Below are 24,003 nucleotides of genomic sequence, written 5' to 3'. Positions count from 1 at the left end.
TTCAATTATATTTTTTTTGAATCTCGTATTTTCCTCGTTCCATTACGAGAATTCTAACGTAATTTTAATAATTAAATAACGTGTGCATATACACATATATTCCGAAAAATATATTACCAACTATTATTTTTATTTCGAACGATGCATTATAATCGATATAAACATGCTACAATGAAACACAAAATACAATAAATATCATATACATATGCATACGTTTTCAAATAAAAAAGAAAAAACAATAATTGAGATAAATTTAACAAGGTCAGAAGTAAGATTGAATTATATAATGAGAGAATGATGAAGAATATGATATTTAAGTCTCAGTAAACAGGGAAATTGATCATTTTATAAGAAGCAAGCGGAAATAGTTTAATCGTACATAATTGCAAATTATTCATATTTTTAACGTTAATATTTACATATTTAATGGTGCAAAAAAATTTAAAACGATGTAATAATTGAAGTTAAAAAAAATATAGTGAATGCAACTTTAAAAATTAATCTACGTAATTAAATAAATTAATCTACGTATCGCATAAGCATAATAAGATTTGATTCACTTTGAACATGGGCAACATTCATTTCTCTCTTTTTCTACTGTTTCCCACCTTTCTATCGATAAGTAAGTTTTTGATAGGTTTTATTTTTCACGATTTTTAATTTTAAGAGTTTCTTTTCTTTTCTTTTCTTTTTTTTTTTTAGCAGTATTAAGATAACAATAATATAAGTTTTAAATAATATTGGGATTAACTTTGTTCACAGATGGTACATTCACAACTAAAAATGTTTTCTTGCGTTTGTATAACAGGTAATTATTTACAAGCAACGTGAAATTAATGAATTGAACGAAACAAAAAAATCGATTTACATGCACGTTTAAAATTCACCTTTAAGTGATTGTTCTCTTCAGGGATGGATCTCATATTGATAAAAATGTAAAGAATACCGATGAATTGTTACCTTACATACAAAAGGATAATAATTTAGTAATCTATATAACTGGTTACACGAGTAACATCGATTCTGGCAACGTGAAACTGATAATTAATGGTAAAGTTATGAATGGAAATTCGATCGATAGTTTAATAATATTTCCATCTCACATTTTTCTCCTTTTCATTATTATCTAAATAATTAATCGATTAATCGATACGATGTTTTTAATGTTTATACGATGTTTATTCAAACGATTATATTGTTATTATTATGCAATGTTATTTGAAAATATTTAGTTTTTCCTTTTTTAATTTTTGCAGCGTATTTAAATAACACGCAAGATAATATTTTAGCACTCGATTATCGGGATATTACACAACATCTTTATCCAATTTCCGTGCTGGCAATCAATGAACTCGGCACGATTGTTGCCAATGCCTTGAACACGTTGATAGACGGCGATGTGAACGAAAAAAAGATACATCTAATTGGACATTCGCTAGGTGCGCATCTTGCAGGGAAAATTGGTCGTAGAACGAAATTCAAAATTCCAAGAATAACAGGTTATTACTTATTTAACATTTTACTTCTTCAAATTATTATAAACAAATGCAGAATAAGAGGCTGTTCATTGACTCGACATCCTTTGAAAAGCTATTTAATGAAAAATAATTTTTAATTTAATAATTAACGATTCAATTATTCATTATAGGTCACGTTGATCTTGACAAGTAACTTAGAATCTAATCTCATCGAATTCTTATAATTTTCGAGAATATTTGCTAGGAAGATTGCTACGTTTGTATATATAGAACTTCGCTTATATGTGAGTGATAATGTGTACATTAACATGCTATTGTGATAATTTAAGAGTTATGCTTAAAACGATATGTATAAATTTATGTCATCACACTTATGTTAGTATCTATAATGCTTATCGCTAATTTGATTAAAATTTCGTTTATTATAATTTTGATCGTCCAAAGATTATTTTATAATTTATTTTCGCATTCGAAGAAATTTAAAATTCATAAGGGAAAATAATTTTTTAATCCTTCGTAATACATTTTGAACACCGGTCAATTGCAGTGTGTTTATGAAAGCAACAGATAACAGGAACACATACACGCTATCGTATGTATGCATCTATCTATGCGTATATATACACGCCTGCAATATTTTTTTTTTTTTTTTGCAAATTTCTCGATAAGAGCTCGACAATTAAGCAATAAAAGTTACTTAGACAGATAACACGAAGATCAAGGTGATCGATGCTATTTACTTTATAGTGCATAATTACTATAACCTTTCCTGTCCTGTATTTTTTTTTTTTGAAAATTTTTCTTTTCTATGCGGTTCTTTTAAATGCGAACGAAGTTTCTTTTACAGCTTTAGATCCTGCTGGTCCTTTATTCTACGCTTTCAGCTCTCGGTTGAACTCTTTCGATGCTAATTTCGTAGATGTTATACACACTGATTCGTATATCCTTGGATTGCCTAAACAACTTGGTCATGTGGATTTCTATCCAAATAATGGCCGTAGACCGCAACCGGGCTGTCCGCTTATCTCTACGTTATTTTTCAGTATGTAGAAAATATTTAATCTTCTTATTTTTCGAGCAAATACTTTGAATTTTCTATAAACCATATAATTTCGAGATCGTAGCATAAATTGGTTAAATTCATTTTGACGTAAGTTTTTGTGTAATAAAATGTACAATAATGTTATTTACAAAGAGAAAATGAAAAATAGGAAAAATAGTTTTTTTTTTACAATGGTAAGAAAAGATATTCAAATATCTTGCGCATACTTTATACAAACAAGACATTTGTCATGACAAATGGAATAAATTGATCATGGATTAGAGTGGTCAGACAAATAGAACGAGAGTCATGGACAAATTGAATAAGTTGCCTGTTATCAGACAAATGGATCGAGATGTTCGAGATGTAGAAAGAAACAGAACCGATTATTATGTAGCCATAATATTATATACAAATATATATGTATATAAATATATGTGAATTAGTATGAAATTTTTTTTTTATTAGTTATTAACGAAACATTTTCACATAATTTCACAAAATTGAATAAACGTGCTTTTTTTTTTTCTTTCTTATTTGAGCGTCAAACGTTCATTATTTACACATGTTACAGATACTTGTAGCCACAGTAGAGCTATCGAGTTTTATGCGGAATCGGTTACAGATAATAACGCTTTCATTGGCAAGTGCAGAAGTGATTGTGACGATTCGTTTATTCCAATGGGATACGCTACACCTAAAAACGCGTTAGTATAATTTCTTCATTAATTTTTAATTGTGTTTAATGATCCACGTTGTTCTTTATACGTTTTACGATTCTTTGATACTACGAAGATTCTTATATATCTTAAAAAGGAATTATACGAAAGACGAGGAAAATTTACATATTTTCCTCTTTTTTAATTGTATTATCTTCTGATTTGATTATCATACTTTTAGAAAAGGTAATTATGATCTCGTAACAAATGCACATAGTCCCTATGGTCGAGGCTACAGTGGAGTGGAGAATCGATGATGAATAGGATATTTTATTTATCAAAAGTGATTATATTTATTACATGATTTGCATAAATGTTATTACGTGTATGTGTTAAATATTTAGATTTAGATAAAATAAATTGATTAATTTTGTAAATTTGTCTTTATTATTTATAATATAATATAAATGTATAATGTTTCTATTTTTTTTTTTCTTTTAAATTATTATTCTCTCTTTTTTAATCACTTTACACGTATAATCCATTCAAAATCTTCACGTAAATACTCAGAATTCATATTTATACTTTATCATAAAAATATATTTCTCACTTGTATCGATATCGTTATTATTTTTTCCCTTTTTGATAACAGTTTGGAATTGTATATCCACATTTTCGTGAATCACCGATAATTTTAATCACTCTCTTCAACTTTCGAAAGATCAAACGAATTTGATTCATCAATACTATCATTTATCATATCTTTCATTATTCACGAGATATTCATTGGAAAAATTTACATTTAAATATTATAAGAAGAAATTTTCAGAAAAAATGCTAAATACAAGAATTATTTTTCATTCTTTTCTTTTTTCATAAGATAAATATTTGTAGTATTAAGAAATGGGACTTGATCTTTAAATAAATCATTATTCGAACAAACTTTGAAAATGAATAAAAAATAAATAGGATAAATATTATTCTCTTTTCAAACTTTTGAATTTAATATTTTTCTTGAAAATGTTTCCTTTTTAAAATATGTAAATATAAAATTTTGAAATAGACATCATATTATTGGTATGCTTTATCTATTGGTGTAAAATAAATAATTATTATTGGTGTAAAATAAAAATTCTTAAGAATTTTTAATAATTTTTGTTTTCCTTATGAAAATAGAAAATAAGTGCATCTATTTTTTTAATGCTGCAAATCCATCAAGACATTGTTAAATTAAATATTTTTTGCAAATTTTGTATTGAAAAATCATAATATCCAAACGATTCGAATGAATGAATCATCAACTATTACTTCAATTCCGAACTATAATTTATGAAAAATAATATAATTAAGTGCAATATTGATGGAATACATTTTTAAATATCGAAAGAAGTTCGTACTGATAATTAAGATAAAATTAATAAGATCTCAGATAAGAATGAATTATATAACAGGAAAATGATTAAGAATATGATATTTAAGTCTCGAAAAAAAGAAAATCGATCAGTTTCTGGTAAACAAGCAATTGATTGAAAACAATAATTTCAACCATTTTTGTTTAATTATTTATATTTTTAATGATTAATTAAAAAAAATTAATATATAATTGATTTTAAAAATACGTAAGTACTATGTTAGATTAATCTGTTTCATGAAAGAATTAGATTAATTTGTTTCATGAAAGTATCAGGAATCATTTAAATAATAATAATATTTTTGAAATAATATACTTACGCGAAATTTTAGAAGAATAAAATTAAAAAATAAACTAAACGTAATTTTCAGGATTCAAATAAATTAATTTTATAGTTTGCATGAGCAATCAAAAGTCTTGAACTCGCCTGTGAACATGGGCAACATACATTTCTGTTTTTTTTTAGCGTTTCTTACTTTAATATTGACTGGTAAGTTCTTAATAAATTTTATTTTTATATATTTAAATACAAATTAATAACTAAAAAGTGAAGAAATTATTATTTTAATTATTATTAATAAATTTAGCAAATCATACAATCATAAGAAAGTCCTAAATTTGGAAAATTCACAATAAATTGAAATTCTGAAATACGAATGTATTTCGTATAAAAAAAGTTTTATCACAAAATATTTCAAAATTCAGTCAAAAATAGATTTTTAGATGAAAAAATATTCTGAGATAAATCGTACAAATCATATTCATACAAATAATGATCATATAGAATATAATTATTTTATTTTAAGGAATTACATATTAATGAATTTTTATTAATTATCTTATTGTCCATTAATCCAAGAATATCAGTTTAAGAAAATCGTTTTAATTTATTTTAATTTAATTTATTTATTAGAATTATATAAACATGATTTTTTACTTTAAAATTTTCTTTTTTTTTTTAGCTTTTTAATTTTAAGGTAAAATTTAAATATAACGTAATACAAATTGTTATTAACAATTTTGTTCACAGATGCTACGAATGTAACTAATAAAAATTTAGACATAACTAAAAATGTTTTCCTACGTTTGTATAAAAGGTAATTATTTACAAGCAACATAAATTTTACGAATTCTATAAAAAAAAATTAATTCTACGATAATTTACTTACTTAAAATTCATCATGAAATAATTATCTCTTTTAGAGATGGTTCTCATATTGATAAAAATGTAAGGAATGCTGATCAATTATTATCTCACATACAAAAGAATAATAGTTTAGCATTCTATATAACTGGCTACAGACATGACATCAATTCTGACAATGTAAAAATGATAACGAATGGTAAGTTATGCATGGAAATTCCATCAACAATTTAATAATATTTTTACATTTTTTCTACATTTCTCGTTTTCACTTGTGTATGTAATAAAAGTTAAACTAAATATACTTACATTCAGCTGATGCGATTTTTCTTGCACTTATTTAATCAAACAGGGTTATTCCCACAAGGTTATCTTCACTTTAAGTCAGCAATAATGCAGCTGTTCGCACATCAAGTTAACATTAACTTGATTTTCATATCTTTTTATTATGATTATTGAATTATTGAATATTATAGAATTATTAGTAATTAATTATCATTTTGCCAATTTACAAAATATATTAATAATTCCTTTGACGATAAATGATCATTCGTCTAATATAAAATTATAAAAATTTTTAATTATTGGAAAAATAAATCAGGGTTAAAATGTATCTTAAATGATTTTCAATCTTTCGAATACATCTTATATAAAAAATCTTATATAAAAAATATAATGGTAATGATGACATAATCTTTTGATTATTTCATGCTACATTAAATGATGGTTTATTGTTATTACATTATATTGTTATTACAGCTTTATAAAATATTGTAATTTATAAAAATTGCAATGTTTATATAACTATAGTACTATAATAGATATAATAAGCAAGATAATATACATGTATCAAATGCTAATATATTCATAAATGAAATATTAATATATTCAGAAATGAAGTATTATGAAAATATTAATATATTCAGAAATGAAATTCTCTTTATCGTTTCATCAAGATAAACGTCAATTCATATTTTTATTTATTTGTTATGACTTTTAAAATCTAAATTTAAAATAAAGTTAAAATATTTCAAAAATATCTTATACCTCATAAATGAAATAAAAAAAAGAACTATCGAATTATGAAATATTCACTTTTCATTTTCATTTTATAATATATTCTATTGCATTGCAATGTCATTCGAAGAATAATTAATTTTTTCCTGAATTATTGCAGCATATTTAAAGAATACAGAGGATAATATTTTGGCACTCGATTACCGGGATATTGCTGCTCAACTTTATCCAATTTCCGTGATAACAATGAAAAAACTCAGCACACTTGTGGCCGATGCTCTGAACAGCTTAGTGAAGGGCGGTGTGGATCCAGAAAAGATACATGTAATTGGATATTCACTTGGTGCACAAATTGCAGGGAGAATCGGTCGTCAGACGATCTTCAGAATTTCTAGGATAACAGGTGATGAACATTTTATTTCTTCATTAGATAGAGAATCAAAAACTTATCGCAACGTAATATCTTAAAGAATTTAAAAAAAATATTCAATCAAATGGTTTAATGATTACTTAATGATACAAAAAATAATTTTCTCTGTGTTGTACAATTTTTTATTCGATGACTGAAACTTTCCTGTATCTTAGATTCTATTTAATTACCAGACTTTAAGATGTTTGAATGCATTTAACATTTCTTTTACAGGTTTAGATCCTGCTGGTCCTCTTTTCTACCTTCTTAATGATCGATTGAGTACCTCTGATGCTGTCTTCGTAGATGTTATACATACTGATAAAGGTGGCTATGGAACGGCTCTGAAAATTGGTCATGTGGACTTTTATCCTAATTATGGCCACAGACCGCAACCAGGTTGTCCGTCATTCGGTTTACTACTGTCGCCAAAAGGTTTTGTATACAAGATTTGCACAATTTTTAATTTTTCTTTTTTTATTTTTTAACTCGTTTCTTGAAATTTTCGATAAACATTTTCTCAGTTCAATTTCAAGATCATAGTATAATCGGATGATCAATTCATTTCGAATATTAAGCACATAGTGCTGCTTTTAAAAAAATATCAAAAAATTGATCTTAAAAGTTTTTGTTTTTGTATTTATATGCGATATAATATTAATAAGTATTATAAATTTTTTCTAAGAAATTTTTTGATATAATGATAAGATAACGAGAAAAGATATTTCTTTTCTTATGGCTCATTTCAATGAATTATTATGATGAAGTTTACTTTATTATCAAACTTCTATTATTATAAAATATTTTTTATCATTTAATAGAAAAAAATTGAATAAAATAGAAATCGAGTCTAAAAACTTTCTCAATGTTTTTCGTTTACACGTGTTACAGATCTTTGTAGTCATCGAAGATCTTTCGAACTCTATGCGGAATCAGTTAGAAACAATACCGCCTTTATTGGCAAGTGTACAAATTTCCAAGTTTGGGGTTGTGATGGTGTTCCATTTGTTTCAATGGGATACAGTACACCGAGCAATGCGTTAGTATTTTATTTTCACTAATTAATTCTTATATAATTTCTCTTCATAAAAAAGAAAAGGAATTTTTTAAAATTCTTCTTATTGTATTTGTATTAACATTTTTTTTTTATCTATAATAGATTATTTTAATGATTCTAGGACGGGTAGCTATAATCTTTTAACAAATGAAAATAGTCCGTATGGTCGAGGTGTGGATGGAGCTATCAATGCTTTTTAAAATATCTATCTATTTAAACTGATTATATTTATATTATAATATTATTTTATATTGGAAATGAAATTTTCGAATTCCATTCTTTAAATCATGTTTTTAAAAAAATTTGCATAAATATCTGCAGTTTAATATAATAATTATTATATGTTCAACACCATATCATAAATAAATAATCACAAATTAAATACACATATTTTGTTTTTATTATCAATTTTGTATTAATCTTGTATTGATAATCTTGATAAAATTTATGTGTATATCTGAGATAACATCAAATCATATATAAACGAAAAAATGATTAAAAATATATTATTTTTGTGAACAAATTGAAAAATCTGATCTGATTTTCTTGATCAATCATAATAATCAATATTAATTGATCTGTATAAATTTTTATTTTTATTCAAATAAATATATAAATATAGCATTCCATATAAGATAGTTTGTATCATATCTATGATTTAGGAAAAGGAAAGATAAAGATGGTGATTGATATTTGTAAGATATATATTATAAATCTCTTATCGTTTAACAGTTTTGTTTACAATATGATACATTTCTGAATTTCAATTATTAAATCCTTGTTAATCTTGCTATAATACTATTTGTATAAAAGAATAGATAAAAATATAGCAATTTAATATTTCATTAGAATTTTAACAAAATTAGATATGATTTATCTCTTGTATTAAAAAAATGAATATTAAAAAAATATTAAGAATTTTATTTCGATTATGATTATTGTTATAAATAACATCATGAATAATTTTAATGGATATATATATATTTACTTTTTGCCATTATTTGTAGAATCATGTTTTTTTATATTTTAATTTTAGCTAAAATTTAAATATAAGAAAATGTAAGAAAACTTATTTTTATATTCTTCCTTCTTAATGTAATATAAATAAATTGAAATAAATATAAATAAAAAAAATAGATATTCAATAAAACATAAAAATATATCTACATAGATCACTTGTCTAATCACATTGTTCATTGTTACACAAATATTTTGTACAAAATGTTTGGTATGTTTAATTACAAAAAACGACAAAATTTATTATTACATTGATTAAAAAATTTTCTTCTTTCCTTTTCAGGTTATATGTACTTGTATTTTTAAAATCAACGTTAATTTTCACACAATATCGTTGTAATATTTGTAAATCTTTTTTAATTCATTGTTTTTTCACGATCTCCATACGCTATCTTTTTTTGCAAATTTTTACACCACTCAAATTTTCTATATATTCATTAATCTCATATTTACCTTCATTTAACACTTAATCGTTAATTTAATTACAAAAATTCTTTACAATTGCTCCTCTGAATGAGATTCGAGATAAGTGAATTGTCGTTGTAATTGTTGTGCCATTGGCCGGAAAGAATCATTCCGGAAGCTTGCACTTCTTGCAGGTGCAGTGTGATTCCCATTTGCTTTGCGACGAACACTGATATATGTTGTGCATGTGTTCATACGTCGAAGGACAGAATGATTAGAATCATTGAAACCTGTAATTGAACAAATTACAAGTATTGTGTTAAAATAAAAAATACATAGGATAAATTAAATAACTTGATTATTAAAAAATGTTTCAGATAAAAGTTGTAATTTTATTTTGATATTATTAGATTTTATGTAAATAATCGTATCTATTTTAAATAGGATTATATAATTTTCAATACAGCTTGTTATTTCTCTTTGTATATCGATATATTTTGTTAAAAGAAGACTGGTTAAAATTTAAGATATAGAAGAAAATTTGTAAATAATTTTAATGAACTAATATACTGTTAAAAACTTATAAAATATCATAGTTAAAAACTTCATTTTATTTTCTTAATATTTAAAAAAATGTTAGAATTTTTCGATTTTTATTATCTCAAATCAATGGATATCAGAATCATATTATCATGTGAATTAAATTTAAATTTAAATTTAATTCATTCAAACTTTTAGAAATCTAATTAAGTATATTTTTTTGAAAATTATATTTCTAATTCATTTCGTTAAATTATATTCAATGTTTTGTAATATTAAATATTAGAACCTGTTAAGGGAATATCCAAACTAGCATTATAATTATCACGTCTCTCTCTGCGAAGAATTCGATTTGTGCCAGGTAAATGGCCAATTGCTGTTATGAAACCAGTTCGAAACCTCGCGTTCATCCAGCAATAAATTATCGGATTGTAACAGGAATGAGACATAGCCAACCAATGGAGAATCATCCATACAAAAGGAAACCAGGTCCAACTTCCAAGAGTTTCGTTATTATCCATTATTAGCTAAAATGTTTTATAACATTTTTAAAAATATATTTTGAAAGTATAATTATTTTTTAAAATATAATTATTCAATATGTAACATAACAACGTAATGTTATGTTACTTTGATTTTCTGAAAAATTAATGTGATTAAAAATTAAAGAATTTTTTTATAATCTCTTTGTAAAATGAAATATATATTATTGTAATTGCTTCTTTTTGTAACATTTTGTTAGAGTAGAAAAATAAGAATTATTGTTACTTACGTTCAATATATTGAATGGAAGCCAACAAACAGTGAATACTATTACAACTGTCACCATCATTTTCACCATCTGAAATAAATGTACAATTGATATTTTTTATGATACATTTATATAATGATTTTATATAAATAACACATTTATACCATAAATTTATGCTTATATTTATAATTTAAAATTTTAATTAGATGAAATCAAAACAATTTAGAATCGTTAAAAAAAAAATTAATAGTTTTTTTATTATTCCTGATAATTTTCTTCAGAATTTTATGGTATGTTTTGAAATTCTAAAATTCAAGGTTCAGATTATAAGAAAAACATGTTAGCTAATATCTTAGAGTTGTCTGTTTATTTCACTGTGATGTTATATATGTGATATAAACGACTTTCTCTTACTATAATGTATTGTGATTAATTCATTTTTGTTTCTCATATGAATTTTAAAAATTAGAAATTTATTTTTTTCACGATGAGAAATTATATAACATTAAATAAATTTCATTTTCGGTATAATTTCAATAATACCATTGAAATAATAATTGAAATAATAATTTCAATAATTCTATCAAAATCAGAGATCACTTTCAAAGTAATAGGCTTTTCATTTTGGACTGGATTATTCATCTCGTATTTTTATAGGATTTTCGATCATTTCATTTTTATATAACAAATGTTTATGCATTAGATAAATCCGAATTTACAATCCCTGCTTTTTCTATACATTTTCTTTTATTTCTTTTTTTAACTAGATTTTCTATGTTACTGTAATATTTTCTATTTTAAAATTCTTTTTCATATTTTTTATCTTTGTTTCTTTTTACATTTTCTGCATATTATTTTTAATAGATAGGATATTTTATATATTCTTTTATTATTCTTTCTTCTATTTTTTGCATCATTTGTTTTTCACATAAGCATATATGACGAAATAATCGTGAAATATATTAAAATTAAGCAAAAAATAAAAAAAAATTTATCATAGTAATTCTCAACTAATTACGAGAATTAACTAGATACTAATTACCTATGTTAATAATTTTCGCAATATATTATATACAAATTTGTTTCTATTATTAACAATAAACTGTCACAAGTTATTTTCTCAATAATGAAGATAATTAATGAAGATATTTTAAATGTGCAACAAACATTTTAGAATAAGTAATTAAAGAGAAGAAAATAATAGATTCATTAGTTTTTAAATTTCTAAAATCTTAAATTTAATACGATTATTGGAACTTTGAAATTTTGATTTCAATAATACGCATTTTTAAAGAGAAGTGCTGATCGTATAATTCCTCATGTTTATCGTTATTCTTTTTTGCCAACAAAAAATATATAAATATCCTTATTTTTATAGAATAATTATTATTTTCAAATACGCACATAAAAGAAATTAAATACAAATGTTACAGCTACCAATTCGAGTTTTTCGATTATTTCTACTATTACTTTTCTTTTCATCCTTTTTCTATTTTCTTAATCGATGTTTGCTCTTCTGCTTGCTTTTCAGATGCCATTCTCTTTACGTTCGAATACACTCCGATAAAAACGAATGCTTCTGAAACGAATCGTTCAATTATCGTACTCGTTGCAATATTTTCACGTAGTCGTGAAATAAATTAGGATTACTGAAAATGATTGTACGGATTATAAATATTCTTGCTACATTTCATAGATTTCTGATAAACTTGACGTATTGAAACGAATCAAATTATTTATTTCGTTTTTATTTACAATCAATGGGGCAATACAGTTTTGATGATTGATTCATCGTTTTTTGTCTTATGGATTGTTTAATCATTATTTCAAAAAACGAAATTAAATTTCTATTATTATTAAATAAATAAAATTATGAAAAGAGTACAATTTTCTTTAAGAAAAAAATAAAATTGATCTTCATGTGATCTCTATGAAATATTTATCCATGAAAAAAGTAATTACAACAAAAGTAATCATTCTCTCAAAATCATTGAAGCTTTATTTGAAAAAAATTAATTTAAGATTAGTCTTTTATTACTTACGATTTTTCTTTATTATTTATTATTTTCAATCTTTTATTATTTATTCAAAAATTATTAATATAAATAAATAATTATATATTGTTATATGTAAAATGTATAATTATTGTAAATAAGCTAAGTACATAATATTAAATAAATTATAACTTATATGAATTGTTTATGTCAATGGTTAATATGATTAACATAAATTGTCTATTAATCATTATAATTATAGTAATGATAATAATTATTATATGATCGTTAACATATTTTCGAAAAATTTTTAGCTTTGATATAACAAATAATTTAATAATGAAATTATTATTGATGATTATACTTCTGCTAAAAGTAAAAATAATTTTCGATTAAAAATCAAATGATTATTTTCTTTTAAAAAATGCATAAAGTCTACTCGATCAATAGAAGGAGCAATTGTTTCTTCATGGAATATTTTGAAAGAACATATGTTTTATATGAGAATTATACATTTCCATTAATATTTAAGGAAATATTTCAATTGCATATATTAAATTATACAAGAGATTGCAATAAATCCTGCATACAGATCAGACGAATATTTTATTTATGATACTTACTATTGCAAGGATTATTTTAACGTAAAATGATTATTTTAATTTTCGTTGCTAATTTTATACAATTTTATACAATTTTATAATGCATAGTATCGATTAAGATCGATCCATAAATAAGATAATAAATTAAACATTTTTACATATTTTACTAGATATTAAATCATTTTTCTCTCTTTCATTCATCCATCTCTATCCTTACAAATTTGATCTAGTCTATCTTGATTTAATTAAAATAAAAAATTTGATATAATTAGTGGCGAAAGAAAATATAACAAAATTTCAGATAAATATTTTATTAATGACATTGTCACGATGAATACGTTTCATAAAGTATAATTTTTGTCTCGATATTTTTAATATCTTCAAGTAAAAATAGATTGAATATCTCTGTTTAATAATTTTAATTGAGAGATTTTCAAATTAAATTAATTAATCGATTAAATGAATTAATTCGTATTATTACAAATTGTTATTTATATTTAAGAATTAAAGATGGTAATCCAATACGATTCATATTCGTTCAATGTTTCTCGTTTCTCCCATTTAAATAAATAAACAAACATTCAGAGTGATTTCAGATGATGAAAGAAGAAATAAAGATACCGATCGAAAAAATAAGAAGAAAAAACAAATTCGTTTCTCAATCTTACCTTCCTCTTTGAACGTGCCATTCTCTGATCCCTGATATTTTCAGCTTCTCCTGGCGGTCGTTTACCCCAAACCATAATAGCGATGCTGGTATAAGTGAATACTAATACTGTTATTGGTATCACATATTGAAGAACCAACAACGCGATCGAGTAATAATATCTGCAACAAGTGAAACGCGCAAAGTGAATATAAAATCGATTGTCAGAAGTTATTATCCTTTCCTAAGTTCGATAAGATATTAATAGGTGGTGAATTCGAGAGAAATGAGAAAGTTACAAAGTTTCCTTCCTATGTTCTCGAAACTTTAAATTTATTTCGATTAGAATAAGGAAAGTCGAAGGAATTTTAAACAGCGAATTAACATAAAATGATAAATATGGGATTTAACCGATTTAAGATTTAAAATTTAGATATTTTTATTTATTCGCATATTTAATTTCGATGATTCTTTTCCCTGTAATATTTATCAATTTTTTCAGAAGGATAAAAAAATACTTTGTCAAACAGTGTTATATTTAGATTAATGAAGAATTATTTGTAAATGTACAATGGACATTATTAAAATTCTAATTATTATAATAATTTGACTTTCTTTTACAAATCTCCCAATTTATAAGTTTTTGATTTTGAATTTCTGGTGAATATTTTAATTCATTGATATAGTATTTAAATATATATATAATAAATATTCTATAATTCTTAATATACAATTTATTATCATAATTTTAATCATATAATCATTTGATAAAGATACAAGATGTAAATGTGCATTGATAATTACCTATTTTCCAACGATGGCCAATCTTCAATGCAGATATATTGATTGCATCTTTTATATTGGTTCGATGGTTGGAAGAGTTTTGAAACAATAGCGATAGGGAGCGATATTACCATAGCCAGCATCCAAACAGCGAGAATTAGAAGTTGAGCTTGCCGTTTGCTCAACCTTGGTTTCAAAGGCCACATAATAGCTATGTAACGATCTATACTAATTGCAACGAGCGTGTAAGCACTCACTAGAACTGATACTGCCTGAAAATATGATTATTAATTATTTTTTCTCCTCCACTATTCTTTCAAAAAGAAATCTGAATATTATAAAAGAATTATGTTTTATTCTAAAACGCACGAGAGTGGGATAATTAATTGTTAAATTATTATCAAATGTAATATATATATATATAAATATTAAGAAAATTAATTAATTAAATGAATTATTTTTATTTTTACTAGTTAAATTGGTGTATATTTAATTTTTGAGTCTTTGAAGTTTAAATAAGATAATATGATCTAATTATATTAAAGAAAAGATTTGCTATCTCGTATATTTGATAATAAAAATGAAATTTTCTGATATTATAAGAAAAGTGTTGCAAAGATAAATATAAATGATATTCCAGAATATATCATAATCGTATTCTATTTTACTTAAAACGATTTTTTACAACAAAAATGCAATAACAAAAATCGTTTAACAGAAATCGTGACAAATTGTATCAAAGATTTTTTTTTTTTTAATTATTCTTACAAATTTGAAATAATAAAATCATAGATGATTATTGGAAAAATCACACGAAGAAATTATTTTGATTCAATATACAGATATACAACTTATATTGCACATATTTATTCGAGAAAATGAATTTTATTAATTTTATACGTTTCAATATTATTAAAGATCTATTGTTAAAAAAAAAGAGATCATCAGAAATTTTGCAAATTTCAATACTCGATTTCCATTATTGAAAGGATTTGAGAGAGTCAACAATATCAATAACGGGATATCCTTTTGTTTGACGAAGCTTTGTCACATATCTTGACGGAATTCGAGTGGAAATCAAAAAATAGAACCGATAAAATTTCGAAATTGAAGAAAATTTTCGTTCTGCATTACGCAGTTACATGAATATATATATATACAATTATGATTTGAAATATAAGACTGATTTTATGTATAATTGATGCATAAACGACGCGAGATTTATTTATTTATTATTTATTATTCATGGCTAAATGCGAAATTCACGAACGATAACGTTGTTTTAACAAATTTATGCATTTATCGATCGAAGATACGTATTTTCGAATCAAGTTTCTGAGAGAATTTAAAATCGATAAATTGGAAATTACAATTCTTAAAGGTAATCAATTTTTGCTTCCCAAATTATTCACAAAATTTATTCCTTGATTTATAAAATATCGATTTTAAATAAGTGGACATAATCAACATCACACATACGTATATTGACGAATTTTGAAAAGAATTTTTTTTAATCTTCGTATTCGAACAATTTATGTTTTTTACTTTATATAGTAATATTTTTATAGAATAATAAACAGTTTACATCATATTTCAAGATGAAATATTTTGTCAATGTTATTTTATATAATTATATAGATTTTAAATGAATTTTAAAAATATTGGAATTATCTTAAAATCTAATTATTTATGTTAATTTATCGTAAATTGGTTATTTAGCAGAATTCCAAAAGCAATATTGATCGAAATTTGAGCAAATGATAGAGAAGAGGAGATGGATCATGTACCTAAAATTTTAGCTTTGAATATTTATTAATTTTCTGAAATATTAATAAAACTTTCGATATTATATATTTGTGTATACAAAGTTATATTGAATACTGGATTTTTATCCAGTATTCTGTTATCAATATAATAATCTTTACACATATAAATTTATTTTACTTTCATTGAATTGAATAGTAATAATGAAATGTTTATCGTGAAAAAATATTCTTAAAAAAAAAAAATATTTATTTTATAAGAATTTCTGTTTCATTTTATAGGAATAAGAATTAAAAAATATTTAAAACTTCGATTTGTTTTATATTCATAGCCCATTTTTAAATTTGCATTTATTAATTAAATAGTTTACTATGTTTTTCAAACATATATATATGCACAGATATACAAATAAAAATTACATATTGAATTCTTAATTATTCTTAATTCTTAATTCTTAATATTAAATTCAGCGAATTTGGATGGTCAATAAACTATAGAATGATTTCATAATATAAAAATTTAAAAGATTTTAAGATAAGAAAATGTTATTTTACAAAAATTTCAAAATATGAAATGTACAAAATTCATGAAATTAGGATTTTATTATTTATCATTTTTTTTTATTTTTTGCGAAAATATGTACTTTCATTCAACCTCTTTTCTCATGTCTCCTCATTGTTGATCTTTACGATATTATAATATTAAATTTCATAAAGTATTTACATAAGCATAGATCGAATAAACCATGTTCAAACAAGTGACACGAGCAACAGGCGACAGTCAATTGTCATTGTGATTTTTCAATTTGTTAACATTAAACAACTAAAAATCTGTAAATAAATCTCAAAATGGTAGATTTCATATTTTTTGATAATTCATAAAAATATTTTTGGCAAAATTAATATTGTATTTTATTGAAAGAGAAATATAATTTCATAATATTAATTTAACACTTGATGGGAATAACAATTGAAAATTAAAATATAATTAATAATTAAAATATTTTTGAATATTTCTTTCATTTCATTCAATATCATATCACGTCATTCTTAATCCTCTTAAACTTTTAAATGAATTTTGACTATATTTTCAATTTTATTAAACGAAACTATCTCTTCCATTCATCTTTCCATGTTCCATTCATCAAAGTAATTACTTTCACCTTCCTTTCCTAGTATTTGATCGAATTTTTCAAATTAATAATATAAAACGCTTGGTTATCTCTCAATTTATTAATTTATCGTGATTCATTACCTTGACATCGATTTCATATAAATGGCACGCATCATTTTATTGTCCCATAAATTCTCTACCTCTTTTAATCTTTGTTATTAGCGTAATATTATCTGATAGAATGACGTATTTATAAAACTTTAATAAGATCTAAAAAAAAAAAAAAAATCTGATATAAATTATACTGCCTTTATAAAAAAGATCATTTTTATTTTTCATTATTAGTAACAGAATATAGAACAAATTTAATATATAAAGAAAAAAATTCTTACGAATTAAAAGTATCTATTTCATTTTGTGAATAATCTATCAATTTCTATGACTAATAAAATTTCACCAAAATTCGCAGAAATTATTCAAATTCATACAAATCAAATCAATCGTATAAATCAATTATTAAATTCGATTTCTTTTAATTATATTTCATTGATGATTGCCTGATATTATATGAATCAATAGTATTCTTTTGAAAATTGTAGACAAATAATATAATTTATTATTATGTCTCAACTTAAATATCATTAAATTGTCAAATAAAAATTAAATATTCTTTATTCTGCATTTAGATTCACAAATTATTTTTGATAGTGGAATAGTCTCAACGATGAATAATTACTGTCTCTTGATAATGAATAATTACACTTGTTATATATAATTACACTTCCACTTATATTCAACTGTTATTAGTTTTGAAAAATGGATAATGTTTATTTAAAACGTTAAAAATTTTTATTCTCCAATTTTGATTTTTTATTTATTTTCATTCGTTATATTATAAATTCTATTATTTCAATGATGATTTAATTTCGCTCATTGCTTTTGATTAATTTTTATTTATGGAACATATTAGAGATGTTAATCTTTGTTAAGGATAGATTTAGAAATTGATTGTTTGGTCAGTGGAACCAAATAATAGAGATGTACGAAACATTTTTATATTTAAAAGTTTCACGAAAGATATTTCATAGAAAAGATTCAATCCCTGCCTCGTAAAAACGAAAGAATTTCGAACAGGACTCAATCTGGAAGGTTTATCTAAGAAACTTTCCTATATTCTTTTAGTTTCTAGTATCGTGGTACTGGAAAAGACTTTCAGCCGAAATTTTTCTAAACTTCAATTTTAAGAGACGAAAGAAATTTATGGCTTGTTGAAATTTATTTTTGCTTGTTTCTCCAAGTTTCGAATTAAAAATATCGCTAGATATCCAGTATTCTTTTAGAAATTATGGAATCGCATTTTGGAATCGAGAATTGTAATTAATATCATTCAAATAATAAAACAACAAAGAAGAATATTTTATAAATCAAATATAAAATAATTTAAAAAAAAATCAATAAATAAAATATCCCATTAAAAGATCTCTTTTCTTCTTGCTCTAAAAAAAATCATCGTTCCCAACAATTCATTCTTTAATAATGCTTCCATCATCTTTCTTCTCTCCATTGTCTTCTCCCCAACGTACAAGAGCGGGCCATTAAACGCACCTGCAAATAAATAACGGTCGGGCAGAGTTCCGGACCAAACGGCCAATATTGCAGTATCAGTGTACTGATGGAGCTGGTTGGAACGCAGAACAACGCTATCAGAATGTCTCCCAGAGCGAGGTTCACGATGAAGAAATTGGTGACGGTCTTCATTCGGGGGCTGCTGTGCACCACGTAGCAGACCAGGCCGTTTCCTGTTAACGCGACCACGAATACCGTGCTATACACGAAATAAATAATACCGCGAAACCAGCTTGTGGAGAAGATGCCCTGGGATCCAAAGTAGTTGCAATCGTCTGGATTCATAAGATTTAACTTGTAGCCCGCCGGACCATCCAACGAGCAATTCGTTTCGTTGTTCATGCTCATCGTGATCCCTCGTGCTGCATTCTGATCTGAAAACAGGAAAGTTAGGGATCGATTTGCGGAAAGGGAGGAGTTGAAACGACCAATTTCGATCTGAATTATAGAGTTACGCCATTGTCCGCTCTTTTGGAAAGTTTTGGAACTGCTACTATATATAGGTTGGGTATAGGTTCACTTTAGGTATGTAATCAAGATATAAGGCGCTTCCTAAGAGAAATGGTTTAAGACTCGTCAAGGCCAAACGATGCTTGACACAACGTTTTTTTTATTTGATCGATGTGTATATATCAAGATAAAGTGTTAATATATTCGTGGAATTCTTTTCAAAGCTCAAACGCAAAAGAAATATTAAATATTATAATATACGAATGTTTCAGGCATGAATTAATTGATATTAACTTAATCAATATTAAAAAAACAGATCGTGATTATTTATCTTTCACACGCCTTCTAAGATCAATGCCGAATGTTTTAACTGAAATCTACATATATTTGCATATCTTTTGATATTGTAGCTGGCATCGACACGTTTTCAAAGTATAAGAATAATACGAATTTTATCGTTTCGTTTAAAAGTATTTATCTTTTTTATTATTTTATTATTTCGAAAAACAATTTAATGAACTATCGATGAACGTGAGCATGTCGAACATGTTATACGTTATACGTTGGATTATCATAGTCAAAATGAATATAATATTCAAATTATTAATTAAAATTTAAAATTTGAAATTATTAGAAAATTCTTGAACTTAGATAGATATACTGTATTTTTTCTGACACTTAGGGATTCAACTTGCAAAAATTTTCAACGCTTCGGTGAACAAATTAGAAGATATAAAAATACAATCAAAATCGCGATATATACGTGATATTTTGCATAAAGGGTTGGAAAAAGCAATATATTGAATATTAATTAAATTTGAATGTTCAAACTCCTGTTCTTTTCAATTTCATTGGAATGGTAAAAGCTGTATACCATCGTGATTAACTATTGTACGCGAATTTTCAATTATTTCACTATTTTCCACGTTGAGTGGAAATCTCTTTCATCTTCTATCGTGTTAAAATCGAATAGCATGTCTTTTTCAGCTCGCTTTTTATCGACACGTATCTACGTGAAAATTCAACGCAGTTTTCAAACAAAATCCTGATTAACAGAGCTTTTTGTTGTCAATAAGATTTTATTAGTGCGATCTCATTTACTGATGCGTCGAATTAGAAGAAGAGAAAGGAAACAAAAGAGGAGATATAGCGAAATTCCATTTTTAATTGAGATCCGTGAATAGAATAGAATGGTTTGCTATGTGGTCGAATAATTCGAAGCTACAATTAAAATGCAAGATGTTCGTTTAATATTCTAGAAATTATATTCTGGAAATTTAATTGAAGACTTTCTTTGTTAATTTCATATACTTGTATTCATTTAATAAAATAACAATGATGACTTTAATTGGCTATTTGGTTTCCTTTAATGTTTCATTCGTTCAAAGAAAAGATTTAATGATTCGTTAATTGTATATTATAGATATTAATATCGAATTTAATAATAAAAAGTATTCATGATAAAAATAATATATAGATGCAATAATTAGAAGATCTAAAAATTTATTTTTTTTTAAATAAAAATAATTTCTATTAATAATAATAGTAATTGTATAGTAATATATAATAATTGAGTTATAAAGAAATCAGAATTGATTAATTTTATTTTTTGAAAAATTTTAAAGCGAAAATGTATGATTAATGTTATAACTTTTCACAAACTAAAAAATTAACTTCAATCAATTTAATTCTATATTGCTTACAAAATTGATGTTTGTATATTAAATTTAGAATTATATTTAGAATGATATTTTATTGTATTATAAATAATTAATTAGTTTCTGATTTGTTATTTATATCTTAATTTATAATGATAATTTTATATAAATATTAATAGTGAACTAAACGTAATAATTATTCATAATAATTGAAATATCACTTTTTTCAATTATTATGCATATAATAACTTATGCACATAAGTATTTCATCATTAGCCATTATTTTTTATTTTTTTTTAAGTAATTCAATCACAAAAAAATAATTTCTTCGAAATAAAAATATGAAATTTATTTGGATATGAATAAAAAAAAAAAGGAAAAAGAATAGCTATTGAAAAGTAAATTTGAAAAAAAATCAATGGATGAAAAAGTGATAATGGTTAAGGACAGTTTTTAAAATTTTACGTATATAATTTACTTTTATCAAATTATATATAATCTATATTGTTGAAAGCAAAAATTCTTTTTTTAAAGAGAATCAATTGTTACGATTTTAAAATGCATATATCATTCGTTAAATTAAAATTCAATATCTTGCATGGTTAAAAATATTACAGAAACAATGTAGTTTAAATTGAAAATAAATATTGTCACGTTTATCGAAAAATATTTTTTAATTTCATCAAGAAGATTGAAATTGATCCGATGTTTCTTATTATTTTAATAAAACTAACAAATTAAGAAAATAAATAATTACTTTAAAGTTTTTTTTATCGTAACTTAAATTTGATATCATTCTTCTTTTATGATTGTTTTGAACGGAGTTAAATTTTTTTAAAAGAAAATTATTTTCAAATTAATTCTGAAATTTTATCTGAGAAATAAATTATTTTCAATTTATTTGATTTATTTATTAAATATTCTATTATTTCAATTAATAATAAAAAGTAAAAATTAATAAGTTATAAATTTCTTCGTATATAAGAAGTTTTTTTATCAGATTAAGATATAAGATATTTAAATTTAAATTTAAAAACAAAAAAAAAAAATATAAAATATATTATTTTTTGAAGATAAAAATAGAGAAAGTATTTTATGTATTTGTATTAAAAATAAATATCTAAATATCTAAATAAAATGTCAAATATTAAAATAATTAAGTTTTCAAATACAGTTTAGTTTAATTATTTAATTATTTAAAATATAATAAAAGATAATAATAAACATTTTATTTAAACAAAAATTTATTCCAATTTCGTATTTCACTCCAATATCATATTTTATTTTCATATTTTTATTTTCTTCCTTAAAAACTTAAATCTTTTCGTACTTTATAGAAGAATCAAATAATCACCAAATTTGATTTCAAAACCAAATTTATCTTAAACGCGACAAATATCGCTTCGCGTGCAATAAGTGTCTCATATATGTATAATTTAATAAAAGACTTCATTTCGTATTATAATATTTTCGATCTCGTAACAGACTGTATTTACACATTATGTATTTGCATCTTTGATGCGCATTATTTCTGAATTTCTTCCATGAACTTTCCACTGGTTATTAAAAGTTTGTTCTTGAACTTGATTGAAAATTTTATTAAAACTGTTGAATACATTTGTATTTGTCCATATGTATACAAATAGCCATTTATTTAATGCATTCAGACATCTTTCATCGAAAAGCCTTAATCTTAATCAATCTCTTTATTGAACTTTGAATTAAATCTAGTATTCTGGTTCAATAAATAATGGATGGCGATTTAACTTTCGAGATTGCATAGTTTATTTGCATTTTCTACATTCTTTTAATTTATCTTCCATACTCTTAACTAACTATTAACTCTTTAATTTCTCTTAAAATTGGCAATAATTGAAAATTCAACATTTGTCATATGTAAAGCTCTCGAATATATGAATTAATCGATTTATTATCGATTTCATGATGTACAATCTAATATATATTATATATTATATTAATATAATAAAAATTGTTGTATGGAATAAAAAATTAAATTCAGTATAAAGATTAAAAAAAGAAAATCTTTGATGAAGATATGAAATCGTGTGAATGTTATTTTAAAATCGTATCGGATTAACTGCAAATCCTGTTTTTAAAAAAATATTTGTTTCGATTGTGTATCATGCAAACCAAAGTCCTTAACAATGATTTTTTCCCTGTATTTCGATATTGAATAAATAATTTATTTTTACATTGATTATTTTTGATTCAAGGATTTATTTTATTTTTAGTATATTTCTCAATAGCCTAGATTCTTGGTTATAAGCTTATCGATAGTGATATCCGATAGGTCAGTGCTTTGTCTTTCCTAGATATCCAAAAACAGAAACGCCAATGTATTCTGATGTGACATTTATGTTTCTTGTATACAGTCAATCACAAAAGTTTTCAAAGAAATCCGTTTAACTTGAAATTT

The 24,003-nt window shown here is 23.8% G+C and overlaps 2 protein-coding genes across 4 annotated transcripts in view; one reads left to right on the top strand and one right to left on the bottom strand.

Moving 5' to 3' along the window:
* The first annotated feature begins 73 nt into the window (after positions 1–73).
* On the top strand, positions 74–8,481 carry LOC100873034 (uncharacterized). Its single transcript, XM_086912589.1, has 11 exons — positions 74–622; positions 763–808; positions 911–1,050; positions 1,257–1,499; positions 2,326–2,520; positions 5,621–5,687; positions 5,794–5,933; positions 6,912–7,154; positions 7,395–7,595; positions 8,052–8,199; positions 8,339–8,481. Exons 1-11 carry the CDS (start codon positions 568–570, stop codon positions 8,415–8,417), a joined length of 1,557 nt encoding a protein of 518 aa, XP_086768715.1. The 5' UTR covers positions 74–567; the 3' UTR covers positions 8,418–8,481.
* A 422-nt stretch (positions 8,482–8,903) lies between these two features.
* The window catches only part of LOC100872917 (RYamide receptor), a 35,620-nt gene continuing 20,520 nt past the window's right edge, over positions 8,904–24,003 (bottom strand). For 2 of the 3 annotated variants that reach the window (XM_012495258.3, XM_086912531.1), the window contains exons 2-7: positions 19,438–19,832; positions 14,977–15,227; positions 14,195–14,354; positions 10,952–11,020; positions 10,469–10,706; positions 8,904–9,929 (exon numbers count right to left, since the gene is read on the bottom strand). In XM_012495258.3, coding sequence (XP_012350712.3) covers positions 9,730–9,929; positions 10,469–10,706; positions 10,952–11,020; positions 14,195–14,354; positions 14,977–15,227; positions 19,438–19,806 — 1,287 coding nt within the window. In that variant the 5' untranslated portion in view covers positions 19,807–19,832 and the 3' untranslated portion in view covers positions 8,904–9,729. The remainder of the gene's footprint in view (positions 9,930–10,468; positions 10,707–10,951; positions 11,021–14,194; positions 14,355–14,976; positions 15,228–19,437; positions 19,833–24,003) is intronic. The other variant, XM_086912532.1, reaches the window with a different exon arrangement.

Source organism: Apis florea, unplaced genomic scaffold, assembly GCF_048593485.1.
Source record: "Apis florea isolate Af1SG1 unplaced genomic scaffold, ASM4859348v1 contig_3391_pilon, whole genome shotgun sequence".
In the NCBI taxonomy this organism is placed as follows: Eukaryota; Metazoa; Arthropoda; class Insecta; order Hymenoptera; family Apidae; genus Apis; species Apis florea.
The sequence above is the reverse complement of the archived record's forward strand: the minus strand, read 5'-3'. Positions and strand labels throughout refer to the sequence as shown.